The sequence below is a fragment of the Cyprinodon tularosa genome, unplaced genomic scaffold, assembly GCF_016077235.1.
Source record: "Cyprinodon tularosa strain WSP-4 unplaced genomic scaffold, ASM1607723v1 ctg84, whole genome shotgun sequence".
Lineage (NCBI taxonomy): Eukaryota > Metazoa > Chordata > Actinopteri > Cyprinodontiformes > Cyprinodontidae > Cyprinodon > Cyprinodon tularosa.
This window is the reverse complement of record NW_024039607.1, coordinates 3,031,006-3,046,332: the sequence shown is the minus strand read 5'-3', so window position 1 is coordinate 3,046,332 and position 15,327 is coordinate 3,031,006. Positions and strand designations below refer to the sequence as shown.

The 15,327-nt window shown below is 42.2% G+C and overlaps 1 protein-coding gene across 2 annotated transcripts in view; it reads left to right on the top strand.

The window, feature by feature from the left end:
* Positions 1–15,327, top strand: part of LOC119774940 (A disintegrin and metalloproteinase with thrombospondin motifs 14) — an 89,432-nt gene that overhangs the window by 31,650 nt on the left and 42,455 nt on the right. For both annotated transcript variants that reach the window (XM_038272726.1, XM_038272725.1), the window contains exon 5: positions 12,119–12,202. In XM_038272726.1, coding sequence (XP_038128654.1) covers positions 12,119–12,202 — 84 coding nt within the window. The remainder of the gene's footprint in view (positions 1–12,118; positions 12,203–15,327) is intronic.

The window sequence follows — 15,327 nt, the reverse complement described above, 5'->3', positions numbered from 1 at the left end:
GACTGATGCGGCATGCCCTAATTGTTCTGTCCTGCCTTTGTCCATACGTAACGCTCGTTTGGCTGGCCTTCGAAGCGCCAGCCAGCCTGTGAAACGTGTGTCTTCTGAGGCTATGGGGCCTCCACGGAAGAGGAGCAAGAGGAGCCCCAGGGTTCCGGAGGGCATATCTGGGCAGGTGGCCCAGCTCGCTTCTGAACTAGAAGGGATGAAGGCGTTGCTTGAGTCCCTTAGGGGCGAGCGTGGCGCTGACATGTCTGGAGACCCTGACCAAGGACATAGCGTTGGTTCGGGAGTCTCTGCTTTAGAAGATGATGCCATTTCCCTGGCAGCGTCTGGCACTGATTTTCGGGATCAATTTGACTCCGGCTCACTCCTCTCAGAAGCCGGTTCACATATCTCTTCTGGCTCTCAGTCAGAGGAGGATGGTTCTGTAGTGGGCGCTCTGAGAACTGCCCTCGCCCGGTTGCATCTGGATGCTCCACAGGACCAACCTGCGGCTTCCAGTGCTTTCTTTCGGCGTCCTACTGCTAGGGCGTCCTTTATGGTTCCCCCGTCTGCAGAGTATGTGAAGGAGCTCCATGCCTGTTGGACAGACACTAAGGCCTTCTCGAGGCTGACCTCTGACGGCAGGGCACTGGCGGCCATGCATGATGCGCCCAGTCTTGGCTTGGGCCATATGCCTTCGGTTGAGCCAGCCATAGCTTCCCTCATTGTGGCGCCGGATGAGGCTTTGAGGGCCAATGCCAGGTGTCCTCGTCCTCAGTGCCGTGTCACTGACGATCTGCTCTGTAGAGCCTATGACTCTGGGGCTCGTTTGGGGCGACTTGGGAATCCCTGTCGCATTTATTACTCGGTCTCTCGGCTTCCTTGGAGGGCGTCGCGATCGACGCACCTACCCAAGGACTGATGGATGCGTCCCTCCATGCATTTGCTCTTCTGTCGAGGGAGGTTGGACGTGTCCTGTCTACCCTTGTTCAGGCACGTCGCCAGGTCTGGCTGGCTCAGTCTCCTCTGACGGAGGCATGTAGAAGGACCCTGATGGGCCTTCCAGTTGTTCCTGGGGAGTTGTTTGGCTCCGCTGCACTTGCAGCCCTGGAACGATCGGCCGAGGCCTCGCGTACCAGGCAACAGTTGGCCGGTCTGCATCGCAGACGAGCGCAGCGTCCTACTAGGAGTGCCTCTGTGTCCCTGTCATATGATTGTCCTGCCCGGACTACACCTTGCTTGGGGCAGCCACGGTTTGCTGCAGGGCCTGCTGCCAGGCCTGCCCATGGCCACTACGATCCACCGAGGGGTCGAGCTAATGTCGCTCCTCAACCTGGGCGGGCAACTCAGCAACCCTCCCGCCCCCCGAAGGGCAGGGGGGCTCGGAGATGACGTCACTGGACCGGCGGTGGGACACTTTACCCCGGAGCAGCTCGGTTGCTGGGCCGCTCTTGTGTCCGATCCATGGGTGGTGTGTACACTTACCCGGGGTTACACGCTACAGTTCCGCCGCCGCCCTCCTGTCCCTGGTCGAGTCAGGATGACGGTGATTCGCGACCAGGTAAAAGCTCAGGCTCTGAGCCAAGAAATAGACACCTTGCTGGCCAAGGGTGCTATTTTGCCCGTCAACCCCCTGCGGGACCCAGGGGGCTTTTACTCGAAGTATTTTTTAATTCCCAAAAAGACTGGGGGACTCCGCCCAATTTTGGACCTGAGGGGTTTGAATCTTTACATGAAGTCCATCCCCTTCCACATGTTGAGCATCAGGGACGTGCTTCAGGCAATTTCCCCAGGCGACTGGTTCACCTTGGTCGATTTGAAGGACGCATATTTTCATGTCCCGATTGCACCACAGCATTGGCGTTTTCTCCGCTTTGCATTTCAGGGCAGGCATTTTCAGTTCAGGGTTCTCCCGTTCGGCCTCTCTCTGTCCCCGCGTGTGTTCACTCGGTGCATGGCCGCGGCCTTGTGTCCTCTGCAGGCCAGAGGGTTGAAGATCCTGCCTTATTTGGACGACTGGCTCGTCTGTGCGCCCACAGAAGCTCAAGCTGCTGCAGACACGCGCACCTTGCTCGATCACATGGACCTATTGGGTCTTTGTGTGAACTGGCAGAAGAGCAACCTGATTCCGTCTCAGCAGGTAACGTTTCTCGGTATCACGATGGACTCTCTCTCCATGACTGCTCGCCCATCGCCTCAGCGTGTCGAGAGCATTCTGCAGATGCTGCCTGCCTTTCTTCCCGGTCGGGCGCCCCCCTTTGTTCTCTATCTCCGTCTGCTGGGGAAGCTGACAGCTGCCGCTACTGTAGTGCCCCTAGGGCTGCTGTCTCTGCGACCACTGCAGATGTGGCTCAACAGCCTGAGGCTGGATCCTTCTCGTGCGTCACACCGTCACAGGAAATTGCAGGTGTCCCCTCAATGCCTCGTATCGCTGGCTCAGTGGCGAGAGGCAGGATTCATGATAAGGGGAGTTCCGCTGGGTTTGCTGCAATCCCGTTGGGAAGTTGTCTCTACCGACGCGTCCACCACAGGATGGGGGGCCTTGTGGCAGCGACAGATCGCTCGGGGGACATGGTCTCCACAAGAGAGGCGGCACCACATCAACGCTCTGGAGTTGGAGGCTGTGCACCGCGCGCTGCGGCACTTCCTCCCGGTCCTGCGGGGAAGGCATGTCCTGGTGCGGTCGGACAACACGTCGGTTGTTTTTCACATCAACCATCAAGGGGGAACACGGTCTTTGATGCTACTGAGGCTGACCCGGGAGCTTCTGACCTGGGCAGCCCCTCTTTTTGCCAGCCTGAGGGCGACCCACATCCCGGGGGTGCAGAATGTTCCTGCCGACATCCTATCCCGGGGGCGTCCACCACCCGGGGAGTGGAGGCTCCACCCGGATGTAGTGGAAACTATTTGGGAGAGGTTCGGGAGAGCAGCCGTAGATTTGTTCGCTTCCCGAGAGACGACACATTGCCCGCTGTGGTTCTCCCTGTCGGACAGTGCCAGTCCCCTAGGTCAGGACGCGCTGTCGCACGACTGGCCGAGGGCACTCCTCTACGCCTTCCCGCCACTTCCCCTGATAGGCCCAACACTCCTGAGGGTCCTTCAGGAGGGACATCAGCTCCTTCTGGTGGCCCCCCGGTGGCCAGGGAGGACTTGGTTTCCGATGCTGCACAGGCTCTGTTGCAGCTCTCCGATGCCTCTTCCCTGCAGGAAGGACCTGCTGTCACAGCTGGACGGTCGGATCCTGCATCCCAATCCCAGTCGCCTCCGACTCTGGGTCTGGCCACTGCAGGGCCCGGCGTTTCCTTCTCGGAGTATGGCGGGGACATCGGACACACGATGACTAACGCCAGGGCCCCTTCCACGCGTCTGGTGTACGCCCATAAGTGGAAGGCTTTTAGCCGCTGGTGTCAGGAAAGAAGTGAGGACCCTGTACACTGTCCTGTTTCTGTTATTTTAACCTTCCTTCAAGCACTGCTTTCTCAAGGTCGCTCTCCATCCACTCTAAAAGTCTATGTGGCTGCCATCTCTTGCTGGCATTCGGTGGTGAGTGGGGAGACGGTGGGTCGTAACAAGGACGTTTCCTTGTTTTTGAGGGGTGCCCGGCGTTTGCACCCTCCCACACGCCCTGTTGTGCCGGTGTGGGACCTTTCTATTGTCCTCGCTGCCCTGCGCTCTCCTCCCTATGAACCATTGGCGGGGGCAAGCCTTGAGTGTGTGTCGAAGAAGACAGCTTTTCTCCTCGCCATGGACTCGGCGAAACGGGTGAGTGAACTACATGCACTGTCTGTTCACGAGTCCTGCTGCCGTTGGAACCCGGCTGGTTCGGGTGTTACTCTTTGGCCTAATGCGGCGTTTCTTCCTAAAGTGGCTTCACCCGCGAGCCACACTGTGCCCCTCCAGCTTGCTCGCCTTGATACAGATGGGCCTGATGAGCTTCTCTGCCCTGTTCGGGCACTGAGGACATATGTCAGTCTCACAGCTTCTCTCCGAAAGGCAGATAATCTGTTTGTCTGCTACGCGGGGCCCCGCAAGGGGCAGGCCCTTTCTAAACAGCGCCTTGCGCGTTGGATTGTGGATGTAGTGGAACAGGCGTACATTCAGCGGGGCCTCCAACCCCCCGCTGGTGTACGGTGCCATTCCACCAGGGGTGTCAGTGTGTCATGGGCCGCTATGACTGGTCTCACTCTGGAGGCTATTTGCTCAGCAGCCTCTTGGTCATCCCCGAATACCTTTGCTAGGTTTTACAGGGTCAACTTGGCCACCCCTCACCCAATGCAGGGGATCCTGTCCCAGCGCACGCCATCTTCCCAGTGAGGTGGGCATGTTTGGGTTGTTGTTTCTGTGTGTGATTCCTCAGGACTCTGTTGGTAATCGTCATCCGTGCTTTAAGCACCGCCTCTGGCGGTCAGTAGGGATGAAATAGAACGAAAGTTACGACTGTAACTACGGTTCTATGAATCCCGGATGACCGCCAGAGCGCTCGGTCCCTCGGAATCATTGTGTGTTCGCGAGAAGATTAAGGGACTGAGCTGTCGCTGTCACGTGACTATATAGGCACACCGGTGTCACCGGGGGTCACACGTGACTATGTTGGTATAAGATTCTCGACCTGTGCATGCGCAAGAGTGATCATTCGTGCTTTAAGCACCGCCTCTGGCGGTCATCCGGGATTCATAGAACCGTAGTTACAGTCGTAACTTTCGTTTTTGTCATTAAATATTGCTGTGTGTTTATTTTAACATCAGGCTTTGCCTCTTTTTCCTTTGTCACTGATGGATTACCGATGACGGACTGGGCCTAAACGAGAAAATCTGAGAAACTCTCAGCTTGTTCATTATGGGTTCCACCAGCTCCTACCACCATAATCAGCTTACTGGACCTAAATCCCCCCAAGTCAGATTTTCACAGGGAGCTGGTTTCACTCTGTAACAGTTACCATTTGGACCATGCAGGGCAGTCTGATTAGCTGCATTAGAGCACTTAGAAAGTTGAGTGGGAGCAGTATGAAGCAGCCATGCAAAGTGGTGCCAAACGTTTGTATGAACTGCCAAACCCTCTTACATTGAATGATGTGTTTATTTAATTAGGAATTTATACTCAAAAACGGGATCCAAATGTTTTTAACAGAGCAAAATGTCTGACTTTTACTGAACTTGATTGTGCTAAGTAGTAGCTGTGACTCATGCAAACTCTATATCTGTCAGTCCTTAGTGTCTAATGCACTCTCATCACTTAATAGCATTGGAAAACACTACCTGGAGGAGTCCATTTAAAATAATCTGTTTGTTCAAAATTGACTGTGCTGCACCCTAAATGACATCAGGCAATTAAGTTTTGTGAATACATTCCCCTTCATATTGGACATTCTTGTTTGAACTTCAGAGTAGTTTCAGGTGGAGTTTAAACAATCAAGGGTAAAAAAGCTTGGGGTCTGCTGGTAAGCCACGGGCTAGCTGTGTCTGAAAGAGCTCTGCCTGTTCAAATCCCTCCGAATCCCTGCTCTGGGGCTGCAGAATGTCTAGTACCACCTGGAGAAACACTCCCTGAGGGATTGATTACTGAACATCCTGTCTGCACAATGCCGAGGTGACTACCGAGGTCTCTGCCGCACAATGGTTGAGTTGTTTGACAACTGCAGGCCACTTTTTTGTGCATCTCAATGTAAAACCATTCACAAGCCAGGGACACCTAGTGCCTGTAGAGCACAGCTGCTAATCTCATTTTAACCATTGTCAGCTCCATTTTAGTCTTTCTTCGGTGTGTGTGTTGTGAGTGCTCCTCCTGGATTTGTAATTATCTCAATTGGCATGGGGTTAGCCAGTCCCTCAGCTGGACTAACTGAAAAGTCAAGAATGCAGTGACCCTAGTCTTTCAGTTGAAAGACAAACATCCACAGGTTTTTGCCAATTCTGTGATAAAACCTTTATGTTGCTATTTATTTTAAAGATACACTCTTTTTTCACCAGCTTCTGTACATGAACATAGGTCGGTATAGGCCTAGTGAGGATTTTTTGTTACATTCTACGCACATCTCATTGTAAGCAGGATATTTGCTTTAATAGACTAGGTTGCATCCCAGAGCATATTTGGATTTAGGACAATGTAGAGTTTTTTCTCAGATGGCAATGCTTTTTTTTCAAGCAGTTATATTGTTTATGCAAGGAGTAACTTATGGATGCTGAATAAGAGAAAATGTTCTACGCTTGCCATTTTGGTTCATTAATGTAGATTTTTGGTACATAGGAAATACAAACATATATTTTCATATGACTATAGTTTGAATGTAGATAAATATTTATAGATATTGTAGGATGTAAAACTATTATATGCACTCATTTTCGTAAGATATGTAAAAATTTTAGCTTGTTCTACATAATATAAATTATTACAATTGAGTGACATTCTCACCTATTTTCTTTCACCTGTTTCTTTTGCCTTGTTATTCATAATTTCCCAGAATCTAAGCAGTTAGTAATATATCTCTCACATTATTTTCTGTAGTCAAAATCTCTTCAAATTCTACATGCCACTCCTGCAAATTTATATGCACCTTGGTCTAAAACTGAAATGACAATTTAAAAAAATGCATAACTTATGATGCTTAAAGATAAGGATTCTCCTTTGTGTGCAAAGATAAAAACTCAAACTAAATCCTACAAGAATTTTAACAGAATTAGACAAAATCATGCAAACAATCAAACAAAAGCGCCTTTCAGTAGCAAGACATTAGAACGCACTGTACATAATAGGAGAAAGAACATTGCAAGAAAAAAATAATAAAGATTAAAAAACATTGAAAATAAAATTAAAGAAAGTTGGACTAAAGACTTGATCTAATTATGTTTAGATGGCACAGTCAAAAGCCACTCTAAACAGATACTTTCTTAATCTGGATTTAAAGCAACTCATGGTTTCAGTGCTTTTACAGTATTCTTTTTTTTTTTTTTGTTTTTTTTTTCCAGATTAGTGGAGTATATGAGTTAAAAGCTTCGTCTCAATGTTTGGTTCTGGGTTAAAAGAATATATTTGAGCCAAAGGATCTGAGATGTCAGGGTGTTGATACAATGACAGCAGGTCTGTCATATATTTTGGTTCAAAGCCTTCAGGGATACATAGACTAAGTCAAGTATTTTAAGGTGTTGATGACGTTTTATTGATTTTATGTAACTTTGAATTAAAATCATGCAGCAGGTCATACCAGGTGGTTCTGAGTTATAATGAATCAAATAAGCTGATTTTTAACACAAGTATACTACATTTAGTAGGACAGCAGTGCTCTGATTAACAGTTAGTGAAAATCCACTTCAGACAGAGAAGCCCTTTTGGAGCTAGCTCATCATTCTATAATGGAGATGAATGGAAACATTGATGGTTGTTGCAGGACATCTAGTATGAAACAGTTTTTTGTGATTTAACCATCAGCCTGTCAAGCTCAGGTAGTAATGCTGAGGAACAAGGAAGCATCGTACCTTGCAGATCAGAAACATCCAAAACAGATCTCTTGCCTACGGAGTCAGACTCTGAGCTGGGCGACTTTTAATAAAGGAAAAAAATAAAAAAAACACTTCCTTCTCAAAATGCATAAAAAAGACACCATGGAGTGCTTCAGCATTTCCCATTGTCTTAGCTTCCTCTGCAGGGTGGATTTTTTTCACTCCATTAGAGAAAGGATGAAGAACTCATCTATCTGGAAGAAGCTCAGAGTAGAGCAGCTTCTCTTGGAGGAGTGGAGGTTTGTTGGACATTTATCTCAGGTGGAGATGTGTTCCAGGCACTTTCCACTAAGAAGAGACTCAGGGAAAGGCCCAGGACATGCTGGAGCGACTATGTCTCTAAGCCAGCCCTTGAACACCTCAGGTTTCCTTAAGATGAGCTGAAGGCAACGTCTGGGAAGAGGGAAGTTGGGAGGTCCCTGTAAATACTGCTGCCTCCATGAACATGTCCAGAATAAGCGGAGGATAATGGGTACAGGGTCACTTTTAGGACAGCTTATTTGCTTTAATGTTCATGAAATCATTGGACTACACCTCAGGGCCCAATGACCCTAATTAACCACACAACCTTTTGCAGCCTGTGATATTGAAAAGCAGTGCATAGCAACAGCATGATGATCTAAGCATAGTGAAATAAAAGCTTTTGTCTTGCATTTCACTGAACACCTTTGGACAAAAGAAACTCATAATGGCAAAAATCTGAAATAAAAATGTAGGTCATTTTTAAAAGCAAGGAGATCCAGACCTGTCTACGACATAATTACACAAACCCAATGAACTCACTGAATTAAAATCCCTTCACTGACAACAGCCTATCTAATGATTTAACCAATGAATATAAGAAATCTAATGAAAAAGCATGTTTGCTCAAATAGATTTTATTTCAAAGGATAAGGGATCTTCTCTAATGCATACGCTTTTGTCAGGGGAATGAGTTATGTTTTAAAGGTATAAATAAAGAAGAAGCAGGATGCTAGTGGGCTCAATATTAAAAAAAAAGGTTGTCTGACCTTTTCCGCACTGGTGTAAAGGCTTTTTATTCATTATTAAGCTATGCATATCTTATTTTCTTTTAAGTCTTTGCACATACATTTTCTGAGAAGAAATAAATGATCCCAAATGGTTTAACAGATGTTCAACATCAAAGCTTTCACCCTCCATACTCTAGATTTGGCCATAGATGTTAGGAAAAGGAAAAAAAAAACTGCAAAAATGGCGTGGCTTGTAAGCTAAGCTGTTTAATAACATAGTTTTATAGGGCAGAGTGATTTTTAGGAAGCTTTCCATATTTCTGATTCCATTTTCTGCATAAAGTTTTAGGTCATGTTAAGGTTAATGTAAAAAAATAACTGTATAAAATACATTTCAAAAGTATTTAGACTCTTAGGTGTTTTACATTTTTGCCACATCTACAAAATTGTAATTTTTACGTGACAGATTAACACAACGGAAAAATTTAGACATAAAGGAATAATTTAAATAAAATAAAGGAAAACAATAAAATCATAAAAAAACATGATCATATACAAATCTTACCTTGTATCGATATCTCTCTTATTGCACAATCATCCTTACACCTCTACAAAATAGATATCACATGTTTTTAGTAAGACATTAAGAGCTTAGAAAATGTTTAGATAAATCTGTGTTTTATATCTATAATTTTTTATGTGCTTAAAGCAGCAGATTGATTTAATTACACACTGTTTACTAATTTAGTAGACTCAAATAGGCTAAGGATAATCGAATCTCAAGGCATGTCAGAAACCTAAGTGTAATAATATGACTAGAAATCCGGGTGTATGATTGGTTATAACATTTTATTACATTTTCTACATTATGCTTCATTAAGAATGTTGCACCTAAATGTTGTTTTTATTTTAAACAATGAATATGTTTGCAGGAAATATGAATTCTATCTAATACAGTTGTAACAGCCTCTCTCATGATTCTGACTCAATAAAAATACCTGGAATAGAATGTATTTAGTGTGATAAAAACTGATAACATGATTGTAAATGATCAAGTAAAAATAGCAACTAGAGGCTTTTTTCTCTATAGATAGCAATTAAGCCTTTACAAAGCCACAAGAAACTATTTACAGGTTTATGGAAAGTTTATAAGGGTTTTTTACTTTTAAAAGTCCTTCAAAAAGTCCTTTTAAAGATTAACTGTGAATATGTCTTCTTAAATTGTTAGCTCATAGATGATGAAATGCCCTTTGAAGAGGATGCAGTTGGAGTAAAAAAGTTATTTAATGATTTTTCTAGTCATCTAGCCAGTGTGCCTGCTGTGATAACTTCTAATTTGAAAATTCTTCTAGACATAAATAGATATTTAAGCATTCTGACTTGGTGAGTTAAAAGAGAAGAATGTCTGGGCAGATGCTTTAAAGTGATTTTTGTGTTTGTACTAAAGCCAAGTGTTGAATCCATCTCCATCAAGATGCAATTATTGTGTTTGCATTGGACTCCAAATGAAGGCTGACATGCAGCAGAAGTTGAACATAATTAATTATATGTTGTGATGTGTGGCTTAGGATTTAAATGAGATCCTAGCATGCCCCACGGCTACATCTAGCATACCAACAATGTCAAGGTCCAGTTAATGCTTTTGGCTTGTTGTAAGTGGACTACAACTTAGGTTTCATCAGATTGTTTTTTAAATGGGACAATAAATAGCACAGTTGCACAGTTCTAGCAATATGCTTCAAAAGACTGTAGGGAAAGGTATTGTAATTTTAGGAGAAAGATGATTACATGTTGCAATATTGCATTATGTTGTGTTCTAAAAAGTATTTGCCGCCTTGTGGTTTTAATTCAGTTGTTGAACTTATTGCACATTTATAAGATTATAAAGTTATGTATAAAAAGTCAACTCAGTAAATACAGGGAGTTTAAAAATAGCTACCTTAAATAACCTTCACCTGTGAGAAATAATCTTTGCTCCTCTGTTAAAGCATGAATCAACCTTTAATAACCTCTTTTTTGTTCAGTTTTACTTTTTGGTCACATTAAGCAACAGGATTATTTCCCAAACTAATGAATCTTTCAATTTAATGAATAATTTAATTTAATCATCATCTCTCAAATAGAACAATATTTCAACAAAATTAAGGATAATCAATCTCATAAAACATCTTTATCTGTCAGTCTGTAAAGGGGTCTTTAAGCCATGGCAAAGCACATCTGCTGACAAAATATCTTGATAATCTAGAAGACTTGAAAAGTATTATGTAGACTTTATAAAACGTAATATTTTATTTTCCTGTGTGTCCTTGACAAGCCTGTTCATAAGGCAAGCTGTGTCCCTTAGACATGGTACAGAAAACTGACTCCTACAGAAAATAAAGTTGTCAAATTCAAAAGCAAAGCAATTTGATGTATATTTTGTCTTCTTTCAATTTTTTTTGTGTTGGATTGCCTTCAAACTTTCATTTTTCCCTTTTTCTACAGAAAAGAAAACTACCAGTATCAACTTTTAACTTCCTTCAAACTTTTCACAAAAAATGAAAACAATTGATCAAAACGAGCATTGCTGAAATGTAATAAAAAACTGGACTTAAGCCCAACCTGGGATTAAAAAAAGGCTATTCAGAAAATACCTTCAATATCTAACGAAAAAAGTCAAGGGCCGAATGTCCTTTACAGTGATGCAAAAGACTGCTTTTCCTGATTTTTCCAGCTCTCGATGGTAGTTGGGAGTGATACTTTTTCTCAAAATATAATTTTTCCTATTATACAACAAATGACTGTATTAACCCTGTAATGCCAAATGTATCATATTTGATACATACGGTTTCTGAAATGTTTTGTGTCTGACACCTTTTGCATGTTTTAATGGTAAAAACTTTGTTCAAAATCCTATTGTTCACAATCAGATATACCTGATAACAGAGGGCAGAAGACTACACAAGAAATAATCTTGACTTATCACATAGTAATAAATTATTAATATCAAAAAAAAAATTCAGTTTTTTCTTTTTACATATTTTGTTAAAAGGCCAAATAAGTAATTTTCTGTTTTGTTTTATTCTTGGATCGGGCTTTAAAGGGTTAAAACTGTATTTGGCACTTGTTCAGATTATCCTGGTCTGGTATAAAATGTGTAATAGTTAAAACATTCAAGTAAAAAAAAAGATATCGGAACATAAACTTTAACATTTCTATTTTCATGATCTAGCTCTATTATTGGTTTAAATAACAAATTAGACAAAATAACTCCTCCCCACCTGCTCAGAAAATGCTCATGATAAAGAAAGGCTACTCATACTTTGCATAGTCAGGTTCACTGATTTAGATAATTAGCCCCATAATCAAACACTTTACTTGTTGCTCGTGTGTTCAACAATGAAAGATCTTTGATTAGTCCTATTGTGTCTGTTGGATCACCGAGAGACCACAAAAGAGCTTGTGGATTTTTTGCCAGTGTTTAGTAAAGCCTTTATACTTCCCACACTAAATATAGGTTTCAGCTTGAACGGCAATTTTTTTCTTTCCACATATGATGAGTGCACTGCTTAGGTCAGCACTACAGTACATATGCACTGTATGTATGTCACAAGAATAGTCATTTTTAAGGTGTTACATTGTAATAAGGTCTTAGTTGAGCTCTAACAGAGCCTCTTCCCTTTCTTTCAGGTTGATGAGATCTACCACGATGAATCTCTGGGAGCCAACATCAACATTGTGCTAGTCCGTATGATAATGGTCGGGTATAGGCAGGTCAGTAAAGTCAAATACTCTATGATACATTAATATGCAGGTTTATAATGATGCTTTTAAAGTTATGGAGTGTAAAAGTAATGTCTTAATGTAAGACTGCCTTACAGTTTGCCTCTGTGCAGTAAAAGCAGGGCAATAATAGAGATAGGTATTAAGTTACAAAAAAGGTAAGTTCTCTTACTTTTACTGTGATGTTTTGGGATGCCTGCTTAAAATCTGAAAATGTCCTATTTTTCATCCACATTTTTATATTTTTACTTTTTCTGTATTTAGTATTTAGACCTGCCTTAATATTTGACCAAATTGTTGGAACCTTTTCTCAGAGGTTTTGGTCCCTGTCCACTTGATAGCATGTTTATTTGTTAACTACAGAATCCCTATGCATTCCACCACCATTCTCAAACTGTACCTATAATCAATCTCCTGTCACACTCGACAGCTGGTTAGAAGTTCTTCTTTCAAGGTTTAACATGTAGATGATGGTATTCTATTTATCTTGGCTGAAATAAGAGTGTTTGAGAACCACTGTTGCTTTTCAGCCATCTTAAACCAGTTTGCCCATTATCCAGTCCACAATTTCTTGAACCATTCACTGAATATCTTGTGTTTTTAGACTATTACCTTCAAACCTGAGAAATAGATTTCTGTGTGGAAATACCAGTAGAATATAAATGTTCAAGTTTCATAGACCAGACCACCACATCGTCAGTGCTACTCATTTTCTATTTATTCTAATTTTAAGGCTTGTTTAAGGCCGGAACAAACCATATATTTTTTGTTTCATGTATTGAGATCTCCATATGTATTCTGTAGCAAATTATCTGACGTATGAAATGGTCGATGAGTGTTATCGGAGACAACAAAACCTAGAATATAATTTATTTGCCATGACATTCATTTATTATCTTCACTCGGCCTATTATGTTATGCCTAACACTCTAATGAAATCACATCAAACTGTTCTCCTAATCTAAGAGGTCTTTTTAATGTTTTGTTGACATGCAGAAATAGATGTGCTGATTTTCCCCTCTGACTATCTTGATATTGCCCCAGATATTGTGATTGATCTAAATATAATCTTACAACGTAATCCTGCTGTCTGTGGTTTTATGAATGATCTAGCCTTCTCAGAAGGACGTGGGACCACATCGTCCTCAAATCGGGGACTATTTTATTTAGAGATGTTCTAGTGTGTGGGATGTTCTTTGATAAAAAATGGCCACATAGAAAGTTTTATATGACCTGTAGCCAATGAGAGCATGCTAACCAAGAGAAAACTCCACAACGACTCACCTACATATCATTTAGGAAGTGGATCCAACTCTGTTTTCACTCTTTTAACCAAAACCTTTTCATTTCATTATATTTTGCTTTCAGTTAAGAGTCCACAAACTAACCCCATTGCTGCTTACTCATCTACGTATATTTATTAACTCTGAACTCATTTTGATCTTGAATTTTTTTTTTTTTACAAGATTTCCCGTCTTACATCTAAATGTTCTTGAGTAAAATCTGTTGGAGGGTGGTGTGTTGTGTTTGCATTGGGGCTGTATGCCACGGTAGGACCAAACATGTTATGACTATGACATTTTATACTTACATTTTGGATCTCTAAGGTTCTGAAAATTAATTCTGATCATTTTAAAACCTGGTAATGTCAACCAGGCATAAGCTGTAAAAAAAAAAACCTCCTGTCTCTCCTTGTATATTTTTATGATGCTACTGTTTGCGTTCTCCTCTGACTTATTTCCAGATGACATTATTCTATGTTATGTCGCAGCATGATTGTGTTCTATAAAAAAGTGGAAATTATGAAAAATTTCCTTTTTTTATCATCTGCTCTGTCGCTTCTTGATAGCTTTTTGATATAGAGATAATTTCTGTTGCTCCTTACCAATTTAATTGGGATGAGCTACGTGTTGATTTGACTTGAAACAAGACAGGCTCAAGGTAATGACATGAAATATAAAAAAAATAAACAAGTGATTGGTAATTCTAGACACTTCATTATAATCTACTTAAAAGAAGCCAAAGGGTTTTATTTTTTGGCCTGCATGATGAGGATAGACAGCTTCCCCTCTCCATTAAAAAATAGATCAGCCAGTGTCACATTTGTGCAGAAAAAACATGACATGAAGCAAAATTTGAGAGAATAATTATTAAGCTCATAAATCATTCAGCTTGTTTTATTTGTAGTGTTTCTGTCTTACATAAAGTTAGACTGCAGGGAGGATACTTTATCTTCATCACACAGGTGAGAGTTATAACGATGCATGAAACGATGCACACACACACACACATATATATATATTGCTCTCACGACCATGGTCATGTCTCCGTCAAACATGATTGATTTTCAGTCGACTGTCACAGGCAAAGTGCTCAGTGGGCATGCGCAAACAACGATTTTTTTTCTTCTTCGTCTCAGATGAAAACACAAGAGCATAGTGGGATGCGAGCGAAATGGAGTTCTTTCTGTAAAATTGACAGACCGTAGTAACCACATTTGCTAATCCATGTCTTTGTCCAAATACGTCGTCACCTTTTCTTTTAGGGCCTTTAGCACACAAAACTGCACAAATTGCCCAGGCAGCGTGTTTCACTCTAGTGAGTTTCATATTCCTCTTCTACTCGTTTGGCTTCCGGACAGACGAGTCCGAGTAGCGCCATCTCACTGCAGAGCTGAGTTCAACACGGTTTTTAGATGTACAGTGTGAGCAGGTAGATTGCATCAGAGCTTCGGGTCGGACAGTGTGAGAACATACATCGTGAGCTGTGAATCACACGACGAAACCCTGCAATTTCGTCATATAGTGTGAGCTGTAGCTGCATCCAACGATTGAAAAAATAGTACAGTGTATGCCCGGCTCAAGTCAGAAACTCTACTTAACCATTTTAACACAGTGATATTATTTGATTAATACTTTCAGATTGTAACTCTGATGATATGTTTAAGATACTTTCCAGCGTCAATACTTTTGCACCCACAAACTGGTGTATCTTCCTCAATCTGACCTATATTAGCTTTAGACATTATCCCATTAGCTTTGACAAGCTTTCCTGCTTGCTGAAAGAAACACTTCCGAATGCCTGATCCTCTTACCTCCATAGTTACTAATGCTTTG